Below are 15,167 nucleotides of genomic sequence, written 5' to 3' on the forward strand. Positions count from 1 at the left end.
TCATCGAGACTTCTCTGCTGCAGAATCCTCTTTTTCACTTATCTTTCCCTCGCCTCTGTGTTCTGACCTTGCTGTCTGCCCCCCCGAGGCCGGCCTGTCTTCCCTCCTGCACCGTCCCCCTCACTCTCCACTGCACATTTTCTCAGATGCTGTATTTTCAGGGTGTTTTCCACAAACAGAACGCTGATAACACACAAAACATGGCGGCCTATCACTCCTGCTTCAGATAAGGCACTGATGCACTGCTCGCTGTATGCTGTTACAGAGAGACTATCACAGCAGCCAGAAACAGGTACGATCTCACAAATGGTGTGTACAAATATTTACATTTTATTTAGAGTCTTTTCCACAAAAGTATGCAGTCACAAAAAGGTTTTCAAAGTCACCACATTATACAGTATGCAGCACTGAGACAAAACTGAACCAGAAGCTTTGACAACAGTGGTCTCAACATTGTACAAGGTCGTGTGTGTAGAGCTGGAGTCAGTTTTGGCAAGCTTTGGTAAAAGGTACTTTGATGGGACAAAAGAAAAACAGGCAAGAGACAACAAAGAGTGGAGACACGAGTGGAGACAGTTTGTGAGGAGGTAAGGCTGAAAATATTTAATTGATTAATCAAAAAAATTATTAATCGTCGACAAATTCTAACTCAGTCTACTCACTCACTTGTTCTGGAGCTCTTAGTCTCACGGGCAGATTTTTCATCCATATTGACTTAGGCCCAGTTCCATTTATTTTTTTACCCCTACCCCTTGATTTTGAGTTCCTCTTTGCCCCTTGGAAAGGTTACAAGGGGTAGTGGTTGAAATCTTCCCCTATGAAATGGGTCACCCCTTCAAGACCCTATAGTCATCAGTGACATCATCGATGGCGTTTGTTGCCATACTTTGCAGGTATAAGCTGCCCATAATGCTTTGCACATGATTTGCCAGAATTGAAGGTGGGGCCTCTTCAGTGAGGCACATCTGGGCACTCACCAGCCTGTTCCAATGTGTGTTCACCAAATGCTAGGATGGAGTCTTGTCTAGCCTCTGTGGGACCCGACTTGGAAGGACCTTTCCTACCCAGGAAGCATCCTTGACTCTGAGAAGCACAATCTGTCTGTCTGTCTGTCTGTCTGCTTGTCTGTGTGTTGTGCACTCGTCTCTCTTGATGTCTGTTTAGACACAACTGAGAAAGCAGTGATACTTGGCTGTTCCCAAAATCAAATAGAAAAGAAAATAGACCAGACACCAAAAGTATCGACGCTGCAGTGATAGTTAAGGCAGCCTCTGGAGTTTGGCCTTCTCCCTTTCTTTGAGAAATTTTGTGGCACTTACGCTTCCTTTCTGAGCCTCACAGCTCCAGAGAGCTTCGTTTGCTCCACTAAGAAGCACCCTAAACTGGGGAGTTCTATGAGTGGCTTCTTGGTGCTTCTGCCTCCTGTCTGATCCCAGTGTTGTCATTAGATGCGTCCTTTGGGACTGAAATTTGCCACAAATTGATTTTACACAAGCCAGCACTTGGTAGTACTAACATTATTCAGTCGGTATCGAGTTCAGTACCCAACCCTGTAAGGGCTACGTGGTAGGGGCAAGGGGTGTATTGGGATTGAGCCTTAAACTCACAATCATGGAGAGACTGAGTGAACTGAATCTGCTGATGAAGAACCTGAGATTCGGTCAAAAGCACCAGAAGAAGTGAGTGAGTAGATCTTGAGTTGAGTCTGTTTCTTCAACGGCCCTTTGGGTCAAGGATGAACTGTGTGGCTTGATACAAGAATGGTTTAGTCAGAAAACTGAGAAAAATGTCAGAAATAATTTCCAAAGGACTTGTTTTGTCCAACCAACAAACATCTTGTTAATAAGAATATAAAAGAGAAAGCAGCGAATTCTCACATCTGAGAAGCTGAAACCAGAGTGTTTTAAATCCAATCAATTTAGACATTTAATCTGCTGTTGATTAACCTCCTGTTCAATGACAATTCAATTAATTGACTAAATATTTTGGCACTAGTGGAGAGCTTCATTCAAACAGGATTAAAGAATGATTCTGTTTTCTTTGGTGCCAGGTGTTAAACACACAGACTGACAGCCGAATATCTGGATGTGTGAAATGAGCGGGACCACAGTGAGAGAGAGAACCTGAAGAAGAGAAGAAAAAGTGACTTTTCTCTTTGATGTACAAATAAATAGAACAGATTGGACACATGTGACAAGGCTACGGTAACAAGGATACGATATCTAAAAGTGTCTTTTCTTGAAAAAGTGTCTGTCTTGGCGTTCGATCCAGAAGTTCTTAACCAAAGGGTTCAAAGTGTTGCTTTAAAAAACGCTGTGCCATAACAAGAGTACAAAAATACAGAACTATGCAAGACAGGAACTATTAAAAGAGTCTTTGTGAATACTGCGAGCTCCGTACAGCACTGTGTTGTTTGGCCGGCAGCCGCGGAGACGCGGGGGCGGTCCGGCGACGTTCCCCTGGGCACGAGGAGCTGAAGGCAGCACCGCAGGAACAGCACAACACACGACAGCAGTAGTGGCATTCAGAGTGAGCAGACAGCTAATATGCAGCATTTCAAACTGTGTAACTTTTCAGAAGCTCCAGGAGAGCGAGGTGAGCTGGTGTGGGGAGGGAAACACCAGCAGGATTAACAAGGGGCGGTGAGGGAGGGGCTTTCAGATGGCGTAGTCGTCCTGAGCGGCGGGGCTGAAGGCGGAGCTTCGCAGGGCGTCCAGGCAGTTGACCAGGATGAGCGAGCCGGTCAGGTGCTTCCAGCGTTTGGTGATGGGGTTCTTCATCTTGTCTAAGCCCATGTGCAGCTCCTGGATCACGTCTCTGTAGCTGTCGCCGATCTGAGCGGCCCACGTGACCAGGAAGTCATATGCTGGCTTCCACATGGCCTGTAAACAGAGAGAGAACAAACATCCAATAATCTGCTAAATATTCATGCGGACAGAGCTAATTATTTTTTAATACAATAATACTTTCTTCATCACAACAAATAGAATTATTCACCCCTCCTGCATTGAATTTCTCAAGTGAACTTTGTTATTCTTGCATGCCTCCACAGTGAACGGAGAATCTAAAAACTGAGAAAATTCTTAATAAACTACATCAAAACATCCGTTTAATAACTCTCACACAACTTGTGTGTTTTTGGTGTTTTAAAGGGTTCGTTCAGAAGTCCCACAATAACACAAACTAACTGATTGAGGCAGCAGACCAGCACCTCCATATTCAGCGAGGTAAAATTGTAGTTTTTGTCAACGAAGTCTGGCTTTAAAGAGAGCATAGATAACTTTTTACTTTTAGTTCAGCCCCCCTGCACAAAGGATTATCTTTTAAAGAAGTACTGAGCATATGGCTGGATAAATTAAACTTGGATTATACTGCACAACTTGCGTGAGAGTTTTACACAGATTTTTTTATATGGTTTTGCAGTTGTTAAATGCAGACGTAAACCTATGACTTCAGTTCATCAACAGCTTTCTCAGGGTTGGATTCTTCGTTCACTGGAGGCATGCATGAAAACAGGGTCCAGAACAAACTTTTTCACTTACCAGCCAGGCAGATATTTTATCAGCCAACCAAATAAAAATTGCTTTTAAGTGTTGTAATTTGCTATCAGTATTATTTAGCATGTCATTTGGGTCTTGTATGCGATTCTCAATCAATATTTTAATAGTGTGCACTAATATTAGTAATAATGTATGCTAAAATATGAATAACTGTTTCAAGTGTAATGTTTGGGTTAATAAATTCTGTAGTATTCTTACTACAGTGCAAAAAGAATCTTCCATTAAGGAATTTTACATGAATCACTGACTTCAGTCCCCTTTGGACAGTTGAGACATAAGATTTTAGCTCAACCAGACTGCAGCAGCAGGGCCTGCCCTATATAAACATGAATGTCTGACCAGTGGTGGACAAAGTATCCAGTAAGTAAAGATACTTTTGGTCAAATATTACTCCAAAACAAGTGAAAGTTGTCATTTTTTTACTTAAGTGAAACTGCACCAACTGATGAACATAGTGAGGATCAAAATAAAATCAATAAATAAAATGAAAATCAACCAGCCACCCTCCTCCCCTGACAAGTTAAGAACAGTCCCTAAAGTGCAGTGAGGTTTGTGGACCGTTACCTGCCACAAAGAGAGAAATGTGAACGGCTCGTTTCTCCTCTGACACGTCACATACCTGTGTGCCGCCACGGCTCGGCTGTTCAGGTACTTTTGGGCAGTCATGACACCAATTATTGGACCTGGAGCCCAGGCTTCTCGGGCGCCGGTAAGCCATTATCTTGCGCTGCGGAGCACTATGGCTGCCGTATTTGACAGGAATACGTATTCCTGTCTGTGTCTGTGACCCCCGTTCAACCCACAACCGGCAGGATTCTCCTTTTGTTTCTGCTGCTGGTTGAAATCTGAACTCACACAGCGTGCTGAATGATTTATTTTGCCCGCACTAAACTATTTTTAGTCGCAAATGCATGTGACACACTTACGTGACCAAAGATCATCTCTGCCTGAAATACACATTACTCTGCCGATACCAGCATTGTTCTCCAGTAACAAAAAATGCATTTTTCGCTGGTAAAAAAATAACTTGCCAGAGTGGCGAGTGGTCTTAAAAATTTACCAGCCAGAGACAAAATCAACCCTTAATTGGCGAGTGTTAGTTTTGGACCCTGCATGAAAATAAAAGTTTTCTTTATCTTAACTCGAGTTATGATTCACTGACATATGAAATATTTTATTTCTGTGCCCTCAGTCATTCAAGTGGGTATGTTTACTAAAAAAATGCTCTGTGCTTTGTCTCACAGTAGCACTTCACATTGCAGCTTTTAATAATTGCTATGGAACACATGATGGGACACACTGGTTTTGAACTAAGAGTACGAGTCTGTTTATTCTTGATAAACCAATACTACAAATGCTGCACTCTGCCAAAAATTCTGTAATTCTTTTATTTTCTTGGCTTTTTGCCTTTCTTTGACAGGACAGAGTGAGGCATGAAAGGGAATAGAGACAGAGAGGGGATGACATGCAGCAGAGGGACAAGGACAGTGCCCCTGTACGTGGGACACCTGCTCCAACCACTGACCCACTGGGCGCCCCCAAATTTTGAAATTCTCAACATTTTATCGGCTTTAGGTCTGTGTCCAGATAGGATGGCATCTGGGCCCAGACTCAAGGGATGGAGAGGGATGGCAGATAAACAAAGGAAATGCATTTTGGTCATTTTGCTAAAAGGGGGATGCCATACCTCTTCAAATCACCTCCGACTCAGACACTTATATAATATCACATTATGACCCAAAAATCAAGAGTCAGTAATGGCAACTTTGTGTTCAGCACTCTCCCAAAAAGATTTCCACTAAATCAGAATGGACACACCAGCACACTGAGTGTTGGGTTGTTCTCTCGATAAAGTGCTCATGCAGAAAGAGTAACCTACTCTTGTAAAGTCAGAGACACAAATCATCAGTCAGCGACACCTAAGCTGACAAGTCGAGCAGTTTTGGTTTGCTTTTCTTGTCGACTGTCTCAATATTCTTTAGTACAGGCTGCAGTGGAAACGATACATGTAAGGCTCTGAGATAACATCATCTTCTCTCTTCTGCTTGGAAGTGTTGAATTTACAGCTCACAGCAACTTAATACGACACAGTCTTTGGCTTCTGCTTGAGCTCTAGTGTCGGAAAAAATGTTATTGCACATTTCTGATCCACTGTTAGCGCCATCAGCTTGTTTTACATGAATGTCACTGTCACACTGACTGTCTGGTTGAACCTGTTCAAACTTTATATGGAAAAACGTAACTACCCAGAATTGTCGAATATTTGTATCGAACTGCCAAATCTGATTTGACTGACATGATTATAGATTACAGAATAACCCACTGTTTGCTGTGTAATCCTGCATGTCCTCTGCAGCAGGACGCTCGCCAAAGCGTCAGGATACTAAAATTTATTTCCCAAAATCAACTCTCCAGATACATTTGTGAATATTATGGAGATGTGAATATCTTTATCCAGTTATGAGTAATGACTCATTAGTCATAGACCCATTAGCAGGTGTACAGCGGGCCATTATAACCTGTCACTTCTCACTGTTACTCTGCTGATACCATCGAGCCAACGCAGCTCCTCTAATAACCAAACCTCATGTGCTACATTTTTCTTACTTTCAGATTTTATGTTCCTGTCATGTTGTGCACCAAATCTAACAGTATAAACGGTTCCTAAAGCAAAAGTTAAATTCAAGACTTTTTTAATGCCACTCAGAATGAAATGACTAATTTTACAATGACGAAAATTGCAGGAAAAAAACATGAAGCGACGTCAGTTACCTAGGGTTAGAGACATTTCTGCCCATAGGTAACAAATTAGCTAATAGGGCTCAGTGTCATTATAATAAAATTCAAATCACATGAGTCACAGGCCACCGATCTCTCCCACGACAATCCTTCCCAGATGGCAGTGATATTGTATGCTGCTGTTGATCATCCACCATTAAACTAAAGGGTTCCGGTTGCTTTATAACACGGACAGCCAGCCTGAATTAACAAACCATTTCTAAGACATCAGTAATTTCCTATGAGACGGACGTACCTCACTGTCCACCACCCCGTTCTTGTCACGATGCGGCGCCTCGTAAGCATCCATCTGCTGCCGTGACACCTTGACGAGCCTTTCGGCCAGCTCCCTCCAGCGTCCGGCCACCTCCACCGCTGTGGTCAGGAGGACAAAGTCCATGACCAGTCTGGCTACGAGACCCTGACAGTCCATCTTCAACAGAGCCTGCAGAGAGAGGACACGAGACAGATATAGACTGAGGTGAATAAATAAAAGAGGAGAGAAAAGTACAGCCTGAAATGGTGGAATCAGATTCTAGAGACATGCACGACTTGAATATTACAGAATAATCAAATATGAGCTCTGACTGGGAATCAGTGGACGGGGTAAGAGAGAGGACAACACTGAATTCTTAACGAGGAGTCCGTTGAAGTTTGACTAAAACCAAACACTACATAGCGACTAATAAATGTACATCTACAGGTTTCATTCCAGTGACTTGATCCTCTGTTATTTTCCAGCCTGCCTCCACAATCCCCCTGTAAATCTCAGCTTTGTGCATTTTTCACATGCTTTCTGCTGGAAACACAAATAAGAGTCTCAAGTTGCTTCAACAGCAACACTCAGGATTTACGTCCCATCTGAACCGAGGGGAAGAAAACGCCTGGTGACCAATACTGATACGGACAATGCTGCACAGCAGGACACAACAAGGCTGTATTTAACAAGAATGAAGATTCGCCAGCGTCTCCTGAAGGCAACATACTGATGATTTATCTGTCGTCTGTCCTCAGGGGGGCGTTGGAAACGTCAGGGTCAGTGATAAACAATAATTGTCAGGTTATCTTGCTCTGCACTAAAGTTTAGACAGCTCAACAGTCTTGCTGCCAGTGAGGCACAAACTAAGAAAACACATGCAGATACATCTGACCAACACATATGGGTACTCCGCAAAATGTCAAGGCCATGCCTTTTTTGGGGGGACAGATAAAGATCTGATACAGTCTGATGCTGCGATACTGTGGGACTGTACTACAGCAGCCTCCCACTCAAGCTAACATTAGCAATCCAATCAGCAGTAACTGTCACCAGCATCATTTAGCCATTGACCACACTGACAGTGAATATTCACGTATATTATGAGCCACAAATCTCAGTGTGAAGTCTCGGTAAACCTGCTACACATAAGCTTTTCATATTTTCAGTTTCTCTCCTTAGTGACAGCGGAATTCCTTCCCCAAAAAGGGGACAAGATCATGGCGATGCCAACAGTGATGGCATGATGCTGCTCAAGTCTTTAGCTTGGAGCCAAAGCCCTTCTATCCGGATCATTTTTAAGACATGATAAGGGAAGAAATCGAACATTTTTGGATTTAGTGTTGGTAGGGATGAACCGATTTGTCGCTAACATCAGTATTGGCCAATATTGACTTTGTTGACTGCCATCGCCAAATAAGAGGACAATCACCCATGGCAGTGGCCGATGTTTTTCTGTTGTGTCACATCAGTTTTGCGCAGGCTTAAAAGTAGGGCTTGAGACTAACAGACTGTCCTGTCAACAGTAGGAAACTAGTTTGGGATGAGCAGAGATCTTCCCTGGAACGCCTTAGGAATGAAAGGACGCAGTAAACTCACAGAGGACGCACCCTATTGTTTCCCTGATAATGCTACATTATGAACAACAAATCTGTGTTAAGATCAGCTGGATGAGAGCTTGTTAATGTTAGCTGTTAGCTGTTAGCAGCTGGTGGCCAGAACTAACGGCTAACGGAGGTTGCAGTGAGTTTCATTATGATGCGTTCAAGCTCTATTCAGTACAACTAGTATTAGGCAAATGTAAATTATAAGGTCCTCATGACGTGTTCAATGTAATCTTGTAAAATAAATAAATATAATATAAAATAGATATTGGAGAGAGGATTATGATATATTACATATAGTAAAAAGACTTTTAATACAACTATTTCTTTAATTTTTAAAAGACAATTTCATCTGAAAGGTTATAAAAAAAGAAGTTGTTTCCTATATGTGTATGATATAATTTGTGCTCATTTAAAGGTCGGGTAATAAAGTGCTGAATGACTTTAAAACAGGTTATCTTTTATGATTCAGATTTCTCTGTTGCACTGGTGTAAATAAATAACAGCATAGGGGCATTGGTGGCTTAGTGGATAGAGCATGCGCCCCATGTACAAGGCTGTTGCCGCAGCGGCCTGGGTTCGACTCCAGCCTGTGGCCCTTTGCTGCATGTCACTCCCTCTCTCTCTCTCCCCCCTTTCACACTTGTCTGTCCTATCAAATAAAGGCTGAAATGTCCAAAAAAATCTTAATTTTTTTTTTTATAAATAAATAAATAACAGCACAAATAATATAAACAGCAATAACAAAAAACAACAATGTCGGCTATTGGCTAATTGTTATTTCAAACATTGGTATCTGTAATGGCCCACAGTTTCACAATCAGTGTTGAGTTTGGAGACATGTTTCAGCTTCCTCTGTTTACACTGTTGCCATCTACGTGGACATGCTGAATTGTTTTCCCAATAGGAGCCGTGGTGATGAGCGCGTACTCTGAGTGATGCATTGCCGGTCTGATGTATGTGGCTCCTGTTTGTTTGGGTCTCACTGGTCTGAACACAAGTCTGGCTACTCCCATCAGCCTCTGTAACCTCCCTGTCTCCATCAGTTCTGCCCAGATTAGACTGGTGTTAGTGGGAACAGGGAATACTGTGGAGACTCAGTCTGTTCCTGCAGCCGACACAACCAGCAGCATGTCACGGGGGATTTGCAAATACAAATGTGGCACATGCAAATACATGTGCATTTGCACTGATGGATACACATGTACTCACTCATAACAAGTCTGTACTGTTTTTTTTTTTCCAAAGTTCTTAAGTGTTTTTTTTTTTTATTTTAAGAGAGATTTATCTGGATGTGGACCACTTTATAAACAAGTCCTAACTTTACAAAAATGTCCCTACTTTCCACATGTCCTCATTCTACAGGTCTAAAACTTAAACTGGTCCCCACAAAGACAGAAGGACACACACAGATGGCCCGCCACACTGGGACGCAATGACTTGCAGACTCAACAGAGCGAAGGTGAATTTAAAGCTCCACTTTGGGCCTCAGCTCCATGTGCAGGAATGTGTGGAATGACAGGATATGAAGGGGGGAGGAGGACGGAGGATGGAGGGTGGAGAGGGGGAGGTGGGGGAGGAATGCAGATGCCATGCTCCAGCAGCCTCTCTCACTCTGAGACGAGACCAGAGGATGAAATAGCAGCGGCCACGGGCCAATCAGATGCTGCTGACTGTTCTTCAGGAACGCTGAGCTGCCACCAAATCAAAGACACAAACAAATCCTTTCTATTCTGACTCTGAGTCAGACTGGAGGTGTCTCACAACATCTGTTTGTTTCTGGGTCTGTGTGGATGTTGGGGGAAGAGGCTGTCGGGGAGATAAACTCTTTGACAAGCACCTGTTTCCTCACTGGATAACAACGACAGGAAATTCCTACCAAAATAAAGGGGACCACTTTCTGTCTTACTACAGGTTTAAGTCTATCACTGCACAGGAGAGCTGCTTGGTAACAATACTGCATAACAACTACATTTATTTGGTGTAGCACCTTTCACAAAAAGAAAATTCACAAAGTGTGTCACAAAAAAAAAGACGGTTAAAACACGCAATCAATAAAACAAAGACAAAACTACAATAAAAACAAAAGCTACAAAACAAAAGCAAAAGAAAGACCATGAAACAAACTACAAACAGGCTACTGAGGACCCCAAAAAGAAACACACAGAAGGACAAGCACTACACATCTTAGGGTGGAACAAAAGACATTTTGAAAAGATGTGTCTTAAGGTGTTTTTTAAGGATTTCTAAGGAGACTGCAGGGTGTTTACCTAATGGAAGAGAGTTCCAAAGGGTCGTAGCCACCACCTCAAAGACAATATCAACTTTTGTTTTCAGTCTGGAACAGGGAACAGCCAGCAGGTCCTGGTCAAGAGACCTAAGAGACCTACTGGTGATTTAGGGATGGAGAAGGTCACAGATGTACTCACGTGATCATGGAGGGCTCTATATGTGAGAATAAGTATCTTAAAATGAATCCTGAACCTGATGTGAAGCTAATGTAAAGAAACTAAAATAGTAGTGATGTGTCTTGTCCTGCTGGACCTGGTTAACAGGCTAGCAGCGGCATTCTGGATTATTTGCAGATGGTTCAGAGATGATTTAGACATTTACAGTAGTCCAGTCAGGAGGACACAAAAGCAATCATCTCCCGCTCAGATCAAGACAGAACAGTCCTGAGCTTTGCAATATTTTTACTGTAAAAATACAAGTACAGATCAGTGATTTGATATGGTGATCAAAATGCATGCCTGATTAAATATAACACCAAGGTTTCTTAGATTTGACCATTTTACTGAGAAGAGGGACCCGACACTCCAACTGTAAAAAGCTGCTGGACACAGTTGGAAACAGTTGCTAACAGGCTTTAACGAGACATACAGCTGAATTTCGTCAGCATAACATAGGATATACCACCTAACTGGCTAATAATATGATCAAATTAAGACATATCTATAGCAAATAATAAAGGACCCAAAACAGAGCCTTGAGGAACACCGCAGGAAAAAACAGCCATTTCAGACTTGACGGGACCAAGAGACACAGAGAAACTCCTCTCTGAAAGACGGGAGGAATACGAGTCGAGGGCACTCAGAGACACCCGCCCACTGACTTGGCCTTTCAATCAAGATACTGTGATCCACAGTGTCAAAAGCTGTGGTTGAGATCCTAAAGCACCAAAATGGTACACTCAACAGTGCCGATATACAGTTGGATTGATAAAGTCAGGCAAATATTTTAATACAGAATAAACATCAAGATCATGTCTGGGGTTGCTCATAGTTAGAACCTTCTGCAAATATAGACCTTTATTTCTTCACATCAGCTCAATTCTAGTTGGCTATTTTAGGAAATTATTCACTTTCTTTCCAATAGTCAGACGAAAAGATTAATTTCACTCTCATGTCTGTGTGGTAAATATGAAACTGGAGCCCGGAGACATTTAGCTTAGCTTAGCATAAAGACTGCTTGTTTGTGTTTATGGTTTTGGCAGTTCATTAATAACACAGTTTATGATTTAAGAACATGCAGGAACAGATTCATCATTTTAATGAGCAGCAGGGCTTTCTGTGCACTCTGTTGCTGTAGTTTGCATTCTTCACATGCAAACTTGGCGTTTGCTCCAAGTGGAGTAAAATCTGGGGAATTTTTATCCATCAGAGGACCTACTAGTTTCCTCCTTCTCTTTTTGTATTTGTCTGTAATTGTGAAAAAGAAATGAGTCTGAACAGTCAGATGTGTGTGTCCCCTCAGAGCCTGCTGCACACACTGCTGGAAAGCCTCCTCTGAAGTCATCATGTGATTTCTGCAGTTCTCAGAGGCCAGTGTCGGACTCTTTACTTAGTGAAGGTATAAAAGCATCAAACCTCTCCATTATGAAAAGACAGACGGTGAATTAAGGAGTGACTCGATCAATAATTCCTCCTGCATCACTCCCTGGTGCCTCTTTTTGTTCTCAGCAGACTATTAATTCCTCCAGATCAAATTTAATTGCTTAAAGTAAACCTGATCCGTTCTTCACAGAGACATGGTTCTGAAGCTAGAGGATTCTGGGAAGTTTAACATGAGCTTAAAGGCATTGTGAAGAGATCTCAGATGACGGTCCCCATTAACTCAAATATTCAATCACAATAAGACACGTTTAGTAACTCTCTGAAATCACACAAGAAAGATTATCTTTATTTTTGCATATCTTTACTCATTAACATCAAATTCAGACTTTTTTCTTCAGCATCAAATCTAAGGTGATTATAGTCTGTTTCCATGGTTACAATCAATCAAGAACTAGTAGCTAATGCAGCATGACTTGACGTTGTGTAGATTCACCAAACTGTGAAGACATGCAGGCCTCAGGTGCAGTGTTGGTTTAGTTACCCTAAAAACAAATCACTTTTTACAACCTTACTTTTGTTGTCTCCCCTTTATAGATTGGAAATCTAACTATCGATCGCATCACTGGATTCACTTTTGTAATTGTTGCACATTGCATTACTTCGATTTTGTCTGGAGGAAAGAAATGAGGAAGATTGTTGTGCGACTCTTTCCACTGCAAAAACACAACCTCAAACCTCTTGAAACACTCCGACAGTACAACATGAAACTCCAGGAAATATACCCCGACAAAGGTGTACACTAAACAATCAAAATGGATTTTAATCGTGGAAAGCTGCAGGCTACAAGAGACAAAAAATTAATGAAGCTTGTGGCTTGATACGTGTTGGATGAAATGTTGCCACAATGGACTTTGTCTTTCACACAGATCGTTGCGAAAATACCACTCAAAGGCAACAGAGAACCTAAGGTAAAAAAAATCATTTGAAACTATCTAGGCCTGTCACGATAACAAATTTTGCTGGGCAATTAATTGCGTCAGAAATTATTGCGATAAGTGATAATATTGCGTAATATTGTGCTTTTAAGAGCATTTTTATTATTGTTGTAATTTTGCTGTTTTTAGACCTTTTTTTTTTTAAACTTATATAATGATAATAAAGGCATATTGATGCAAGTACACCCTTTTAAAGAGAAATAAACATTTATTTAACATGAATATTTAGGAATGCAAAAAATAAAATGTAAATATCCGAAATAGCACGTAAAAATATCAAAATAAATAAATAAATAAAAACAAAAAAAATAGACAGAGTCTCTCACTCTCAGGTGTGCAGTTAAGTTGGTCGTATTCGCTTTTTTTGTTGAGATGGTTTTAGAACAAACCCGGCACACCGGCTCGTCCAAAACCCCATAGCCCCGCCTCCCCCACAGAGACAAAGACACTCGATGACAAGAGCTTTCCCTCCGTTCATTACGCTAATGAACCAACTCACCTGGCTGCCAGACGATGCACGGCAGTGAACGCTCTTGTCGTCCAGTCTCTTTGGTGGAGAGAGACAAGGAAAACAAACAAGCATGAATATGGCAATTAATCGAGGCCGGAAAAGTTACTGTCTCCCTTTAAATTTACCGTGCAATTAACCGACTTATTGCATATCGCGACAGGCCTAAAGCTATCCACAGCTAGCATCAGCTGCGCTTATTGGAAAGTACCTTGACATTCACAGAGACAAACACATTAAAAGTCCAAAAAGAAAGGATGTGTTGACCAATATGTGGGGTAAGACAGAAAAGTAATATAACGAGTAGTGTAATGAGCTAGCCTGAGCCACACTGCCTATGTCAGCAGCGCATGTGCGTCACAGAACTACTTGTTGTTTTGTTTCTTTCTGTCTGCGCCCAAGTTAACAGGTCAGGGCAAAAATATACAGTGAAAACAGTCTTTTGATGCTTGTATTGACATTCTAATTTCTTTCACCACGTGTCAACAGTTTCAATGTCTACATCTGTCACAGACATGACAAAACAAATATTTTTCAACTCAACACGTGTTTCTGTTTCAAAATAAAAGCCTTCTGACAATGTTTCTGTGGACAGAATCCCTTCATTTGTTAACAAAAGGCTTTTTATTGTAAAATATTTGCAGGATTGTGTTATCAAAATGCAGTGGCTTGCACAGCTCCATAAATTAGGGAAACACCAGCTTTCAATTGTGACAATACAGATCTCATAGCAGCAAGTAGCTCTGCAGCAGCAACACTGTCTGCTTGAACAATGATTGAGACAATTAGGTGATAAGATAGAACATTGATGAATAATCTTATCTCTGTTACTGACCACACACTAGCTTTTTCAGAGCTTTCAAGTGCATTTCATGGTCTTCGTTAGCAGTTTGCTCTGGGCCTTGAGATTATTATGTCAAAATAATATTCCAAGGTCAAGAATGAACTCTTGCACTGCAGGCGAGAGATGGTGGTCAACAAAACTTTTATGAAGTGTGTTGAATTTAACTTTTTTATATGTAATGAAGTTGACTGGTCAGAGCTTTAAGAAGTTTTGTGAAGCTGCACTTTGGTCTTTTTCTGGTTGGACACATCCCGGCTGCTGTAAATCTTTGATGGTGCGTTGTAAAGTATTTATCACTGAGCGTTGTGCCATGTGAGTCTCCAGACTGATTTTAAACTAATAATTGCACTGCAGAAGACGGAGGCGGGCGCACCGTCATTACAGCAATTCAAACAGTTCCTTTGCACCGCAACAATACACAGAGACAGAGGAGGAATTAATGCTGTGCTGTGTTTTTCTTAAATGTCAGCTGGTCTATGAGGATGGGTTATGGGACTCTGAGTGTGTGTGTGTGTGTGAGTGTGTGTGTGCTTTAGTTAAATGCCACAGAGTTTGTTTCACAAGCTCAGCAATCAGTGCTCTGAAGCCCTGCAGCTCCCCCCGCTGCATAAATCATCTGCTTGTCAAAACGAGAAGAAAATTCCTGCAGACATATTTTCGGAGATAACGTTGATGTGGAAACGAAGTGGGCGCTTCAATCATGTCTGTCGCTGCACAGCAGAGCACACACACACACACGCACGCACGCACACACACACACACACACACACACACACACACACACACACA

The 15,167-nt window shown here is 41.8% G+C and overlaps 1 protein-coding gene across 1 annotated transcript in view; it reads right to left on the reverse strand.

The window, feature by feature from the left end:
• Positions 1 to 309: 309 nt before the first annotated feature.
• The window catches only part of LOC117251521 (SH3 domain-binding protein 4), a 63,789-nt gene continuing 48,931 nt past the window's right edge, over positions 310 to 15,167 (reverse strand). The window contains exons 4-5 of the mRNA XM_033617920.2: positions 6,595 to 6,783; positions 310 to 2,882 (exon numbers count right to left, since the gene is read on the reverse strand). Coding sequence (XP_033473811.1) covers positions 2,658 to 2,882; positions 6,595 to 6,783 — 414 coding nt within the window. The 3' untranslated portion in view covers positions 310 to 2,657. The remainder of the gene's footprint in view (positions 2,883 to 6,594; positions 6,784 to 15,167) is intronic.

This window comes from Epinephelus lanceolatus, chromosome 14 (assembly GCF_041903045.1).
Source record: "Epinephelus lanceolatus isolate andai-2023 chromosome 14, ASM4190304v1, whole genome shotgun sequence".
In the NCBI taxonomy this organism is placed as follows: Eukaryota; Metazoa; Chordata; class Actinopteri; order Perciformes; family Serranidae; genus Epinephelus; species Epinephelus lanceolatus.